The 13,631-nt window shown below is 44.0% G+C and overlaps 1 protein-coding gene and 1 long non-coding RNA gene across 5 annotated transcripts in view; one reads left to right on the top strand and one right to left on the bottom strand.

Annotated features, from left to right (window-relative positions):
• Positions 1 to 744, bottom strand: part of LOC126002851 (uncharacterized) — a 51,685-nt gene extending 50,941 nt beyond the window's left edge. The window contains exon 1 of the long non-coding RNA XR_007493472.1: positions 497 to 744. This is a non-coding gene — a long non-coding RNA (uncharacterized LOC126002851). The remainder of the gene's footprint in view (positions 1 to 496) is intronic.
• Positions 745 to 4,714: 3,970 nt separating this feature from the next.
• Positions 4,715 to 13,631, top strand: part of NFIB (nuclear factor I B) — a 261,031-nt gene continuing 252,114 nt past the window's right edge. For 3 of the 4 annotated variants that reach the window (XM_049769373.1, XM_049769371.1, XM_049769374.1), the window contains exons 1-2: positions 4,715 to 5,061; positions 11,232 to 11,763. In XM_049769373.1, the coding sequence (XP_049625330.1) occupies positions 5,032 to 5,061; positions 11,232 to 11,763 (562 nt within the window). In that variant the 5' untranslated portion in view covers positions 4,715 to 5,031. Of the gene's footprint in view, positions 5,062 to 10,795; positions 10,828 to 11,231; positions 11,764 to 13,631 lie in introns of those variants that run through there. The other variant, XM_049769372.1, reaches the window with a different exon arrangement.

Raw genomic sequence — 13,631 nt, 5'->3', positions numbered from 1 at the left:
AATACCTGGGGTTTAAGAGGTTAGTATTTCTCCAGTAACCAAAGGTAAGTATGCCCCTCCCCCAATACCCAAGTCCACTAGCCCCTCTTGACAAAAGGCCCTCAGCAGTCCATCCTGGCAAGGCCAGCAATGACCTTGTATTGGAGGGCAAGAAGCAGTGCATAGAAGGCCATGTCAACCATCCATCCATAATTACAAAGCGTGAGAGGACCGTAAAACCCATGTAAATCTACCACCCCATAATCCTTTCTGGGGTATCCCATTTGCACATTTTCTCCTACCTTTCAGCTTCCCATAATCTCCCCATTTACTCTTTTCTCATTTTTCCTTTTTTCTCGGAAACAAATCAGAAGATCAAACGACCAAGCATCCTTCTTGCTACTCAAATGGTGTCTAGTCACACAGCACCTACAAACATGGAGCACCTAAAAGAGATTTGCACCCCTAAGTGACAGGCCTGGGAGGCCCCAGAGCACTTCACTCGCTGGGGTCTTACCTGGGTCTTTTGCTGCTTCTTCACCCTTGGTGCGGCTGCAAATTTTGTGGGTTCTTCTAATAGCTGTCAGCTATTTTGTTTGTATTTTTTTCAGGTTTCTTTTTTTAAGCTTATGAGAAACTTGGAAGCAGCCTAGTTTTAGTGGCAGAAGGAAATGGTTTCTATTGGAAAGGGAAACTCTTGGGAAGGAGGGGTGTCTCCAGACACTCACCCAGGTCTCAGCCCTGGGCCTCTTTTGCCAGGGTACAGCCGCTGGTTCTGGGATCTTTGGCTGAAAGGAGCTCTCTCTGGGTGCCAGCATTTCACTGGGGGTGGTGTAGCGAGGAGGGAGGGAAGAAGGGAGGGAGGGAAAGAAAGATGGGCGCTGAGTTGCTTTTAAAGAGACCCCTAAATAATGCCTTCTCTAAGAGCCCAGGCATTCTAAGAGGTGTGTTCAAGGACATGAGTGCAATCGTGCCAAGGGGAATGTCTTTTATGGTAAATTAGCTCCGGTTAAATTGAATATTTGTTCAAAGGGAAACTCCAGTAGTTAAAGCTGGTATTATCAGTAGCGCTTCCCCGCCCCCTCCCCGCAGACTCTGGTCTGAAGGGCAAGAATAAGGATGCCGCGAAACGGGTCGTACAAAGTGATGCTTGGGGTTTCAAAAAAAAAATAAATAAGGGGGGGGGCTACCTACAAATTTTCCGAGAGAAGTATGAATTTCTTTGGATTAACTCCGACTGTCACCTCATCCCCTTTCATCTATAAATACCGCGAACTTTATCCCCGCTTTTCCAAAAGAAGACACGTCCCACACAAAGGAAATGAATGTGGCTCGAATATGGACGGGAGGGGATTTGCCCGGGGAGGGGGCAGACAATCGGAGAGGCTGGCTTCCAGAGGTGTGAGCCTGAAGAGTTAACTCGGGGGGCAGTCTGCGAAATTGCCCCTACTTTTACCTGCCCCTCCCCAGATTCACTGCTCTCCCCCCCTCTTCCCTTCGCTCCCCACCCCAACCCCCAGTGCCTTTCTTCTTTGGGCTCTTGGTTTACGGGGGCTGCAGCTGGTAAACTTGGCAAGCTCGCCTCATTAAGAGCACTCTTTGAAAAACGGACTGTGTTTGAGCATTTCCCTAATGAGGACAGGACGGGGTTAAAAAGTGACCATTTCATGGTTGACTTGAACCTGCCTACTTGCCTTGATGTGTCGTAGTGAAATGCTTGATGTGATCACCCCCACTTGGTGCAGGAAAAAATAAAAGTCACTGGTTCCTTTGGGTGCGCCGGAGGAGGGGAGGAGTGCCGGTGGGCAGAAGCGAGAAAGAGAGAAGAAAGTTAAGGGACTGCGCTTGGGGGGTGGGGGAAGGAGAAAGCTGGGAGGCATGGGCCATCCAAAGCGAGCCCCCTCCCAAAAAGCTGCTGGTTAACCACACTGTGGTAACCAGGCAATCTTGCAGAAGAGTGCCCGGGCCTGCCCCTTACCCCGGGCACCCCCAGCTAGGTAGAGAGGAGACGGGGGGGGGGTGGAGAGGAGGGGAGAGAGAGAGAGAGAGAGAGAGAGAGAGAGAGAGAGAGAGAGAGAGAGAGAGAGAGAGAGAGAGAGAGAGAGAGAGAGAGAGAGAGAGAGAGAGAGAGAGAGCCCTTGGCTCACACTTTCTCTTTCTCCATTGTCTGCATGCTTTGGCTTTCACCTCTTTCCGTTCCAATTTGGGCTGAAAACCGGACTTGGGGGGTGGGTGAGGGTGGGTTGGAAGAGGTGGTGGATGCGTGTTTGTTTGCGTGTTTGCAAGCATGCATGCATGCCTGCGCGTGTGCGTTGTGCGCGGTGCGAGGGAAGCCCGCCGCCCTTCCAAGGCACAAAATCAAGTTCATTCACTCGGGGCCCTCGCTCCCGCTAGCCGCCGGCGTGGGGGAGGGGCCCTGGGCGCGGGAGCCTGGAGGGGGGGGCGCAGGGGGGTGCAGGAGCTCCGCGGCGGCTCTCGGGGAGGCCTGCAGCCTCTGGAGGGCTGTAGCGGCACACGCACCCCGCTGCACTCGCCCGCCCCGCAGCCCCGCCCAGCGGGCAGCCCGGAGGGGCGGGGGGCGGAGCCGCTTTCTGCCAGCACCCTCGGCCCCTGGGGGGGTGAGGAGTGGGAACCGGCCGGAGGGGCTGCAAGAGGAGGAGGAGGAGGAGGAAGAAGAGGAGGGGGAGGGCGCGTGGAGTGGACCGCTGCAGAAGGCCAAAGCAGACTGCCGGCGGCTGCCTGCTCAACCCAGTCCCCTCGCTCCGAGCAAGCCCACGTGCAAGGGCAGCCCCTGGGAAGGCGGCAAACTGCAGCGGAGCGCCGCAGGCCCCGTTTTGGGGGTGGGAGACCCCAGAAAACACCGGCCCCCAATCGCGCGGGCGCGCCCCCACTACTTGAGCCCAAGTTCGCTCAGGGCCCCCGGCTCTGCACTCTCGCCCTCGTTCCAGCCGACGCTCTGGCGGACCGCGCCCGACCGACCGGGGTGCGAGAGTTGGCGCCCAGAGCCCGGGCTCCCCCTCGCACCCGCCTCTGGGGCGGTCTGGGTGTGAGGGAATTTTCCGTGGATTGGGTCCCTGATCCGGCCGGGATTGCTGCCTGGGGGCTTCTTCTCCCCCACTCTGATGTTCCTTCCCGAGGCGTTCTTAGAGTTTCTGCAGCGAGCACCCCCCCCCCAATAACCTCAATTTTCAAGGAGGGGCGTGTTTGTGTGCGGTGCGGTCGGTGTCCAGAGGGTGCGGGAATCGCTCACTTTTTGGAGGAAAGATATACATCTATTTTGGAAGAGAAAAATATATAAATAAAAGTCGTAGTTCTGTTGCACCAGAATGAGATCTTTTAACAAACGAGCAAAAGGGAGAGAGAAAGGGGGAGGTGAAAGAAGAGAGGGAGAGAGAGGGAGAGAGAGGGAGAGAGAGAGGGAGAGAGAGGGAGAGAGAGAGAGGGAGAGAGAGGGAGGGAGAGAGAGGGAGAGAGAGAGGGAGAGAGAGGGAGAGAGAGAGGGAGAGAGAGAGGGAGAGAGAGAGGCGCTAGAGGAGGAGGAGGAGGAGGAGGAGGAAGAAGGTGGGGGGCGGGGGTGTGGAGAGGCTGGTGCACCAGGAATGCGCGTTTGCAGGAGAAGGAGGAGGAGTAAAGCGATGATTGTGTAATTAAATAATAAAACAATCCTTAAGTCTGATTTGGAGAGAGCGCGCGAGAGCGAGCGGGGTCCGGAGGGTGGGTGGGTGGAACCGGTGAAAAAAAATTTTCAACTTCCAAGTTTTGCAACGAAAGAAAGCGAGAGAGGGAGGGAGGGAAGGAAAAGAGAGAGAGAGAGAGGGAGAGCTCAGAGCTGAAACGCCAGGAGTTGGGAGCCGAGTGGGAGAGCGGGATTTGAACGTTGGGGATTTTGCAGTTGCAGGAGCACGTCCGATCCCCCCCACTGTGGGTCCTGGGCAGCGGCGGCGGCAGCGGCAGCCTCCTCCTCGCTCGGCCGGGTCAGACGAGGGGCGAGGCGGGCGGGCGGGCGGGCACCGGGCAGGCGGGCGAGCGTGGAGGCCAGTCGGATCAGGCTGCGGAGACCAACGGGGGCCGCGCTCCAGAAAGCCTCCACCGCCCCGGAGACCTGCGCTCGCACGCACCCCCCCCTCTCACCCCGGCACCCCCCATTGCACCCCACCCCGCCCCCACCCCGACTCTCCTCTCTCTCTCTCTCTCTCCCGCGCGCGCCCCGCCACCCGCGCGCACTCGCTCTCCACGCTCCCCCTTTTGCGCACTCACTCATGGTCGGCTCGCGGCAAAGTTTCGTCCGCGATCGCCGCTCCGGCTTCCTGCCGCAGTGATCGGGGCCGTCACCTTGAACTTTTTCCCCAGCTGCGGCGCTTGGTGACACCTTCTCTCCCGGCTCTCCCTCTCTCCCGCACCCCCCACCCCGCCTTTTTCTTTCTTTCTTTCTTTCTTTCTTTTTTTTTTAAAGAAGAAAAAAAAAAGCATTGCATTTCACCACCAACCACTACCCCAAACCCCTTCCACACCATCCTTAGCGCACGCACCCATTATTCCCCCTCCCCACCCATATCCTCCTCCTCCTCCTCCTCATCAACAACAACAACAACAACAACTGCAAACCCGAAAACAAAAATTCCCCAAAGCAGCCAACCTCGGAGGCGGCAGCGGTTTGCAAACGGCGGCAGCGGCCTCGGCGGGGCGAGCAGGGCCCGGCGCGCTCGGACTAAGTCGACTAAAACAGACTGCAAAGGAGGGTTTCCAAAGTGTAGATTGGATTTCACCCCGGGAAATCTAGCTCGCCCGCCGAGTGAACTTGAATCTTGGTAGCTATTTAAGGAGGACCTGGGTTTGGTTTTTTTTTTTTTTTTTTCCTTGGTGGCGAAAGTTGCGGTGATCCCAGCGCAGAGAAAGAGAGAGAGAGAAAAAGAGAGAGAACCCCGTCCTGATTTGTGATTTGCCTGTCCACGCGGGGCTCAGATTGACTGTAAAATGAATCGATGAAATTCTGTGGCTTCTGGAAGATTTGTCTTGGGCATCTCCGGGAAAAGTGCGCGTTAAGGCGAAGTCATGATGTATTCTCCCATCTGTCTAACTCAGGTATATGTATATATATGTCTTCTGGGTCGCTCTTTCTCTTTACCCCCTTCAAATGCCTTTGTTTTGTTTTGTTTTATTGCATTCATTTAACGGCTTTACTTAGAACTTACTTACTCCCCTGGTCTTCCCCCTCGTGGAAGAATGGCCCCCCGTGGCGGTGGGACTTGCAAAGGGCGGCGTGGGAGCCGGCGGCCGGCCACTCGCTCACGGCCACCGCGCGCACCCAACCAGCTCCTTGGCTCCGGGCATAGGACATAGAGAGCCGCTGCCCTGCCAGGGTGGTGGGCTGGGGACCGGGCCTGCCAGCTTTAGTACCAAGCACTCCCCCACCCACTCCCCAAGTGCAGAGTGCGGCCAGGCGCCCCAGCCCTGGGTACCCACCACCCCTCTCGGTCGCTGCAACGCTGAAGGGGACTTCTGTTTATTTTTTAGGGGAGCTTTTGGGGGGGATCCGACCCCTTATAAACAACCAGTGAACTTGGGCGCTACAACTCTTAGCACGAGGGCGCTTCTGGACTCAGTAGCAATCAGTGGGCGGGCGAAGAAGTCGGAGGAGGTTGTGGTCGCGGACCCATTCCTTTGCTTAATTTGGGGTTCTGGAACTAGGGTTCACAGTGGTCCGTTCGCTCTTGGAGGTTTCTAGTGACCACACCACAAAGGCGCCCTCCCCCCTTTAACGTTGACAGAGCTAGTTGATCTTGGGGGAAAGAAATAGGACAGACTTTTTAATCCCATATTCATTTTGTGGGAGACCTGTTTCTTGGACGATATTTGGGCTTTACTGGGAAGGCAAAAAAAAAAAAAAAAAAGTAAAGCTGGAAAAGTAAGGTGATTGGAAATATATTCAACTTGGAGATTGTCGTGAAGCTTTCAGAACAATGCGAGGGGATAAATGACTGACTTTTATACTAAAATATAGTTTATTCAATTTAAAGTCAGAGAATCAAATACATGTAAAAGTGGTGAGACCAAATAGACTTACCTGGGGGCAGCTTTCATCCCTACCAAGCCAACTACACAAAAGGATATACCAATTATATATAGCTCAGAAGAGTGTATTTTCTTAGTTTTTTTGGGGGGGGTAGAAATATTTTAAAGCTCCCAAAGTATGGAGAGATGACTTCAGTTTTAGGAGGGTATGTCACAGTTGAGAACTCATAACCACTTTCCTTTGGCATGGGCATAAAAACAGCAGTTCAAGAAATACTTGTCTCATCTGAGGTGTGTTACAATTTAAAAAACCCAAATCACGATGACACTTTTTTGTAAGGACAAATGATTAAGATTTCAATTGTATGACAATTAGAAGCTATTGTGATTCAAAAGGACTGAGGCATTCATAAATTCTGAATGAAGATGAAAACAGTGATAAGGCTTATTCAGTGATTGGATACAGTCCTCTAGCTTTTTGGCTGACACATTTTTTATTGTTTATATTTTGTTTGGCATCTGAGCATGATTAACTTCGATATGGCTATTTTCAGCAAGTAAACGTGTATTTTAGTTTAACAAAACTAGAAAAATAAGTCGCTGAGCTCTTTGTATTTTAAAAGCTATGAATAATGGCCAATAAATTTGATGCTGAAACTGTTTCAGGTATAACCAATTGCCTTTAGTTTGGGAAGTTACCTTTAAGTATTCCATCAACAGGAGGTTTCTTTTCTTCTTCTTTTGTAATGAATCACATCCATTTGCTATTATTTATATATGAGGGTCATTATTTGATCATAATTCAAATATAGCAAATTGAGACAAGCTTTCACTTACGAAGTACCTCGTCATTTATTCTCACCTGTAAGGGATTGCTTGCCTATATTAATTTTTATTTCCATCATTGGATGTTCAAAAACATTGTAAGTGATTACATTGCATGTTTAGTTTTTTTTAATATTTATTGAAAAGTCACTAGCGTTATCTTAAATTAGGTAATTAAAATATTGCAGCATAGGAATATGACATATGGAAAAATGAGGCATATATACAGCATAATCATTCACCTAACACTTTGTATTCAAGTATAAATACATGTCAATACGAATTCATGATGACAAATATTCATTAATAATATAAATCTAGGTTGATATTTCAAGCTGTTTTTCTCGGATTTAAAGCCTAGGCTCGAGAAGGAAATTTAACTTTAGAACGATGGTATAAGTGACTTTATAGGTATTGCAAAGTAAGTGCACATTAATGGTGTTACTTTTCTTTTTATGGTGCTGGGGATCCAACCCAAGGCCTCACACATACACAAGCCAACTGGTCTATCAATGAACTATACAGCAGGCCCATGGATGTTACTTTTATATCGGGCCTCTAGTTTAGCATACAAGAGCCAAATAGCTGTAGGAGAAACATTTTTTACAATATGTAAATATGAAATAGAGTAACATTCTTTACTAGGTGGAAACTTTACAAAGTGTCTCAGTTGTTGCAATAGATATCTAAGTTCTTGAAATAACCGTAATTCAAAAGTAGCTCAAATTAAAATGGATAATTAGCAAAGCTATGCAAAATATTATTCCATCTATATAAATTAGTACTTCTACATGTCAGTATAAATCAGATGTTAAAGGAAACTTAATAACCTTCATAAGTAACAATTATTTTCCTAAATATATGTAATCCTTAATATAACTTTTACGTATAATGGTTAAATGAACTTTTTCTTATTGCCCTTCAAATTCTTAGTTGTATTTTAATGGATTATTATTATTATTATTTTGCAACTACATACTAAGAAAACCCAGTATTTACTCATCCATCTCTGAATTAATCTAATTTTTCATCCTTTTCATGCGGACTATTGTTTCTGCGAAGAAAAATAAATATTTTCAGTGGAATTAGGGTAGTTTACTTTTATATTTAAAACTAATTACTTAGTTATTTATTTTATCAATTTAATTCAACTAAAGGAAATTTAAAAAAGGGCAAGAATTAACATCATTGCATTTTTTTTAAAAAGTCAAAAGAGCGAAGTAGCATTCACTACAGTCTAGGTCTCAGATCACCTTTATGCTTTGTTTAAAAATTAATTTGTATAGTGGTGTGAAGTATGATTTTAAAAATTATCACTTATAGTATATAAGTAATATATAAGTATATTAAGATATATGAATATCTTAATTGGAGGGATAAAGAAAGCTACTATGCTTCATGTTCACGTTATCAAAACCTTGAAAAATAAATGTAACTCAGCATTAGAGAACAAGCACGCTTGAGAGGTGACATTCTAGACATGTAAATACTGAAATGCATGTGACTTTTACTAACCTCCTCTTATCATTTTTAGAATTATATGACTCTTTAGGAAGTTAGCGTCTCACTTGAAAGGAATCCACATTAATCATAAAGCCCCGAACAATATTTGTAAGGCAAATTTGTGAACTGAGAAAGTTTGCTTTTTTTATTTATCAATATGAAAAAATGTTTTAACCTTGATATCACAAAAACAGACTCAAGACAACCTTAAAAAGCCTTGCTTTGTGTATTTGTTGAGACATTCAGTTCCAACCTTTACTTTTTATTGTGTTTAAAATAATTGATGTAATTTTTAAGATTTGTCACATAATAGATGATTTGACACTCAAAGCTAATCAGAAGTATGTTTGGCATCTTTATAAGAAAGTGAAATGTCACTGAACATGGTACTTAAGGATGTAAGTACTTAAGTTATTGCATTAATGTTTGTTAAATAATATTGCATTTAAAATGCATGGTAAATATAAATAAGTGACACAGACCTTTGTGTGCCCTCCCCACATTTGCTCTTTACATTCTTAAGTTTTAGTTTGAGTATGAGTGTATGGATGTATATATTACTAATCTTGTCAATAAATCATAGTAAAAGCAAGGTTCTAAGAAGTAAGTTCCAAAAATATGTTCCACTCTACATTACTTTGAGCAGTGTCTCTTTCTGCATGTATTTATAAGGCGGATAAACAAAGTTTTTGTAGTTACAGTGAAAGCTAAAGGCATGGCATCAGAAAGTGTATGGAGATAGGGAGGTCTTATCATGGGCTGTGGTTGCAGTGAGCAGGGCTGCCTTCCCACACAAAGAACAGATTGTGGTTTAACTCTTTCCATGGCCTAGTTTAATGTGCTTGCATAGTAACTGAATTGTTCAAATCTCTGCTGGAAACTACTGATCGGTTTAATGATTTCCTCTATGGCATTTGGTTATGCCTCATGCCGTGATGTAATCATCTGCATTCTGTATTGTTATAAAATTTTGATTTATACTTATTCTGTGGAAGGAACATTTTTAGTTAATATGTTAAAGCACTTGATAACTGTGTTATTGATTGGATGGGACATATACTTCTATATCTCAACAGCCAACCGCTAACATGCCGTAGTTTGAGCATGAAACTCTTGACTTTCATCTTCAAAAGAGATTCATAACTACGTGGTGTTTTGGATTCCCTTGTTAGTATAAATGTCCTTAGTTATGCTTTCATCTTTTTTATCTAATGGAATTGATCACTCTGCTGGTTAAATAGAATTAATTCTATTAGTTCAGGGTGAATAGCACTAGTGTGTAGGTCCAACTAGGGATATGATCAGTTAGAAAAAGTTACTTGGTGATTGGCGTGACAATATAGTCAGTGTGACCAGAGAAGTGGTTGCAGTGGAAGTTGTCTTTTGCTTCAAATCTTGGCCTAGTGCATCTATCCAGTGTATATGCATGCAAAATTAAGCTTTCTTTGAACATTTAATAAGCCTGAGCTTAATAGACAAATTTTACCTTTGGCAAAAAGCAATAAAACACTGACTGCTTTTGCTAGAGACTTGAAATATCTCTAGGTAAAAATGACCTGCCAACTTCCTATTGCCTGTCTCCTTTAAAAAAAGATTTGGGATGAAATAGGCAGAGAAAAATGCGGAGTCTCAGGAAAACCACTTCTTTCAAAATAAGAGATACTGTATGATATATGTACAATTTTACAAGCACACACATATGTGCACCCTCTATCCTCCCTGGGAATTCTGTAGGAAGCAAGTGAATTATCTTTCACAAAAGCAGTCAGTGACCAGCAGTGCACTCCTGGTATCACCCTGCCACCGCATGCAGAGACACAAAGAATGTAAAGTTGGTGCCAAGTTGCCATTTTTCATTGTTCACTTCAGATTGATTTTTAAGGGGTTTAGAATAATTGCTATACTCCTGTGATCGGTTAACAAATTTACTAACTCTGTGGGATTTCTGATTGTATAGGAAAGCTGCTGGAAGAACATTTATGCAGTTTACTTTCAACTTCTAAACTTTTATTTAAAAAATAAAGTGTGTCTGGGTGTCTGGGAAAGAGTGCCAGAACATGAACTAGTGTGCATGTGTTTGTGTGTGTTTAGGGTAAGTGTTGGTGGTTTAGGAAGAGAAGGCAGTGTTCAAAGTCTGGAAACCTTCTGTTCAGGACACTGATACGACTCGTTGCGTCCTTTGCCCACTTTCCCTCACTGTATACCGGTTTCTCTAGTTACCACTCTTGGAATGGTGCTGTTTCAGTGTTGGAATGTTGGACGTTTGATAAGAAAATGGATCAAGTTTAATGGCGCATGCTCTTTGTGCCACCAGCAGCCTCTTGCTGAGAGCATGCTCCAAAAGCGGGAACTGTGTGGCATTACACTGAGCATCTATATGCTTTGTGTTTCTGTGCCACAGAGAAGAGAAATGAACTGTGCCATCGCTCCTGCCTTCTGAACAGCTCTGCTCCGATTTAAAAACAAAACAAACAAACAAACAACTCAAACTGTGTTCTTTGTAAAATGGTACTGCTTAGGTTTAGTTGGTCAATCAAATATTTAAACATTAAATTAGATACCAAGCACCTTTTTTTTTTTCTTATGTTTTCAAGAATGTGGCTGCGGGGTGGGAATGAGGGGGATGGGGCCAGAGTTGAAATATAAAATATAAACCTTCTTTCCTTTGATTTTCTCTTCTTTTCTTTTGTCTTTCCCTTTCTTGAGAGAACTAACCTGTGAATTTTGGTAGAAAGGGGGCATCTTGGCATACTTAATGTTCTCCTTGTCCTCCTATTTTATTAATTTAAATAAGAAAAGAATATTATTCCCCGCATAACTTTTTGTGCAACATTGGAAATGGCTTGTGATCTTATTTTATGAGCTTTGAAAACTAAACTAACTGCATGTCTCCTCCACCCCATCTTCCGCAGGATGAATTTCACCCATTCATCGAGGCACTACTTCCACATGTCCGTGCAATCGCCTATACTTGGTTCAACCTGCAGGCTCGGAAACGCAAGTACTTTAAAAAGCATGAGAAGCGAATGTCAAAGGATGAAGAAAGAGCAGTCAAAGATGAGCTTCTCAGCGAAAAGCCCGAAATCAAACAAAAGTGGGCATCCAGGCTCCTGGCCAAACTGCGCAAAGATATACGCCAGGAGTACCGAGAGGACTTTGTGCTCACCGTGACTGGCAAGAAGCATCCATGCTGTGTTTTATCCAATCCCGACCAGAAGGGTAAGATTAGGAGAATCGACTGCCTGCGACAGGCAGACAAAGTCTGGCGTCTGGATCTAGTCATGGTGATCCTCTTCAAAGGCATCCCCTTGGAAAGTACCGATGGAGAGCGGCTCATGAAATCCCCACATTGCACAAACCCAGCACTTTGTGTCCAGCCACATCATATCACAGTATCAGTTAAGGAGCTTGATTTGTTTTTGGCATACTACGTGCAGGAGCAAGGTAGGAACAGATTTTTTTTTTCTTCTAACCCACAAACACTGCCCACAAACCCTGTATCTGGAATTTCTGACTTGGGTTATATGGTCTTCCAGGCCTTAATATCCAGAGTGGCCTTCCCCCATGCTGGATAGAATGGTATACCCTCTTCTACTTACCCTCTTCTGACTTGTGCAAGTCTTGGAAAGAGATAAGAAACTTTTCATACCTGGATAGACATGGGTATTTAAAGATAGACCACAATGAGATGCGTTTTCAAATGTCTTTGAAATATAAATATGTAGATGTGTATATATATATTTATACGCATAGCTATATAGATATGCACATCTATATATTTTTATAAGACAGAATGGTTCCTAACAAGTAGAGTTTATTACAATTGTTATTTTTTAGTCCTAGACTATGTTCTCTGCGTCTTGTCAGCTTTCCCATTTGAAAAAATATCTTTATGAATGGTCAAGCTGCTCTTTGATAAGCTTTGTTTCAGCCTTTAACTTACTGGTAGATGAACAAATCTAGTGCTATTGGTCTGAAAAGAGAATAAATATTTTCAATTACAAAATGCTTAAGATAGGCCTTATGAGAAGTATACCTTAATATGCCGGATTTATTTAATTTAAATATTTCTATATATACCTACTTTTTAGTGTGTAATATTTTACTGTAGAATGAATGTATTATAGTTTTTGCTTAAATGATTAATGTTAGGATATTTCCCAAGGCGATTTGGAAATATTTAATATTATTAGTTCTCTTGAATGGAAATGAATGAAATTTACCATGTTGGAGAAAAGTTGCAGCTCTCTTTATAGTACATTATGGAACAAAAAACGGAAAGTGGGATGGTTACACTGGTTTAAAAAAATCTCAAAAAGCATGCAGAACCTGAAAATCATACCTTTTTAAGACACGTCATAGAGAGGTATCAGTGTTGTCCATGTAGTTAAAAATAGGCGATATTTTTGCTACTCTTTGAGTTTATGAACTATTTATTATTTTTCTTTTTCTTAATATATTTATTTGATTAGGTGAGAATTCCTATTTTTGAAATGAAAGTTGAGATATAGATGTCCTTGTAGTAGTAATAGTCCACAGTAAAACATCATTTCAAAAATCAGCATTCCAAAAGTTTAATCTTCTATACGTAGTTGATCATTTCGGAACTTTGTCTGTCAGTCAGTAGGGAAAATGGCCGGTAGATCACCAGGTGGCAGACGGCTATCTGACGTTTGTTACATGAACATAGGATTTAATAATTTGGTATGAACATTATTACTAAAGAAACAAAACAGCGTGTTTGGACTCAGAAATCTAGGTGCTTTACTGTGTGCTTTTTTGTCCTCATCTATTTTAGATGTAGTTTTAGAGATGTCTTAAACATCACTTAAATTTTTTTTCGCTTGATTTAAAATAATGGCGCTAGACAACATATAGTTGGAAATAGTTCTTTATAAAGGATGAATCATTACATTTACTAGTTCTATGCATTTAAACATTAAAACACAAGTAATGATGGTTTCAGGCAAAATACATTTTCACTGTGTGCCCTAAAATAAAAGCTCATTCACACATGACACTGTATTTGATTGATGGCTGTCTAGAAGGTGACATTTAAAGGTGGGCTGTATATGTTGTGTTGGATTGATTATAAATGTGTTGTAGCTGAGTGGAGAAAGTCAAAGTTGGAAGCAAAGTTTTAAAAAGTGGGTCATGTAACTTTTTAGTGCAGTGAGGAAAGATGTGCAGCCACTTCACTGCAGCGCACATTTTTAACTGGCTTGGACTCGAGTCCTTGAGGGGTGTATGAATGTACATTCACTTTGGGGCAGACAGCCAGCTCTCCTGGTTGATGAGCTGACAAGGAAGAA

This window comes from Suncus etruscus, chromosome 1, assembly GCF_024139225.1.
Source record: "Suncus etruscus isolate mSunEtr1 chromosome 1, mSunEtr1.pri.cur, whole genome shotgun sequence".
NCBI lineage: Eukaryota > Metazoa > Chordata > Mammalia > Eulipotyphla > Soricidae > Suncus > Suncus etruscus.
Note: the sequence above shows the minus strand (reverse complement) of the source record. Positions and strands in the feature narration are given on the sequence as shown.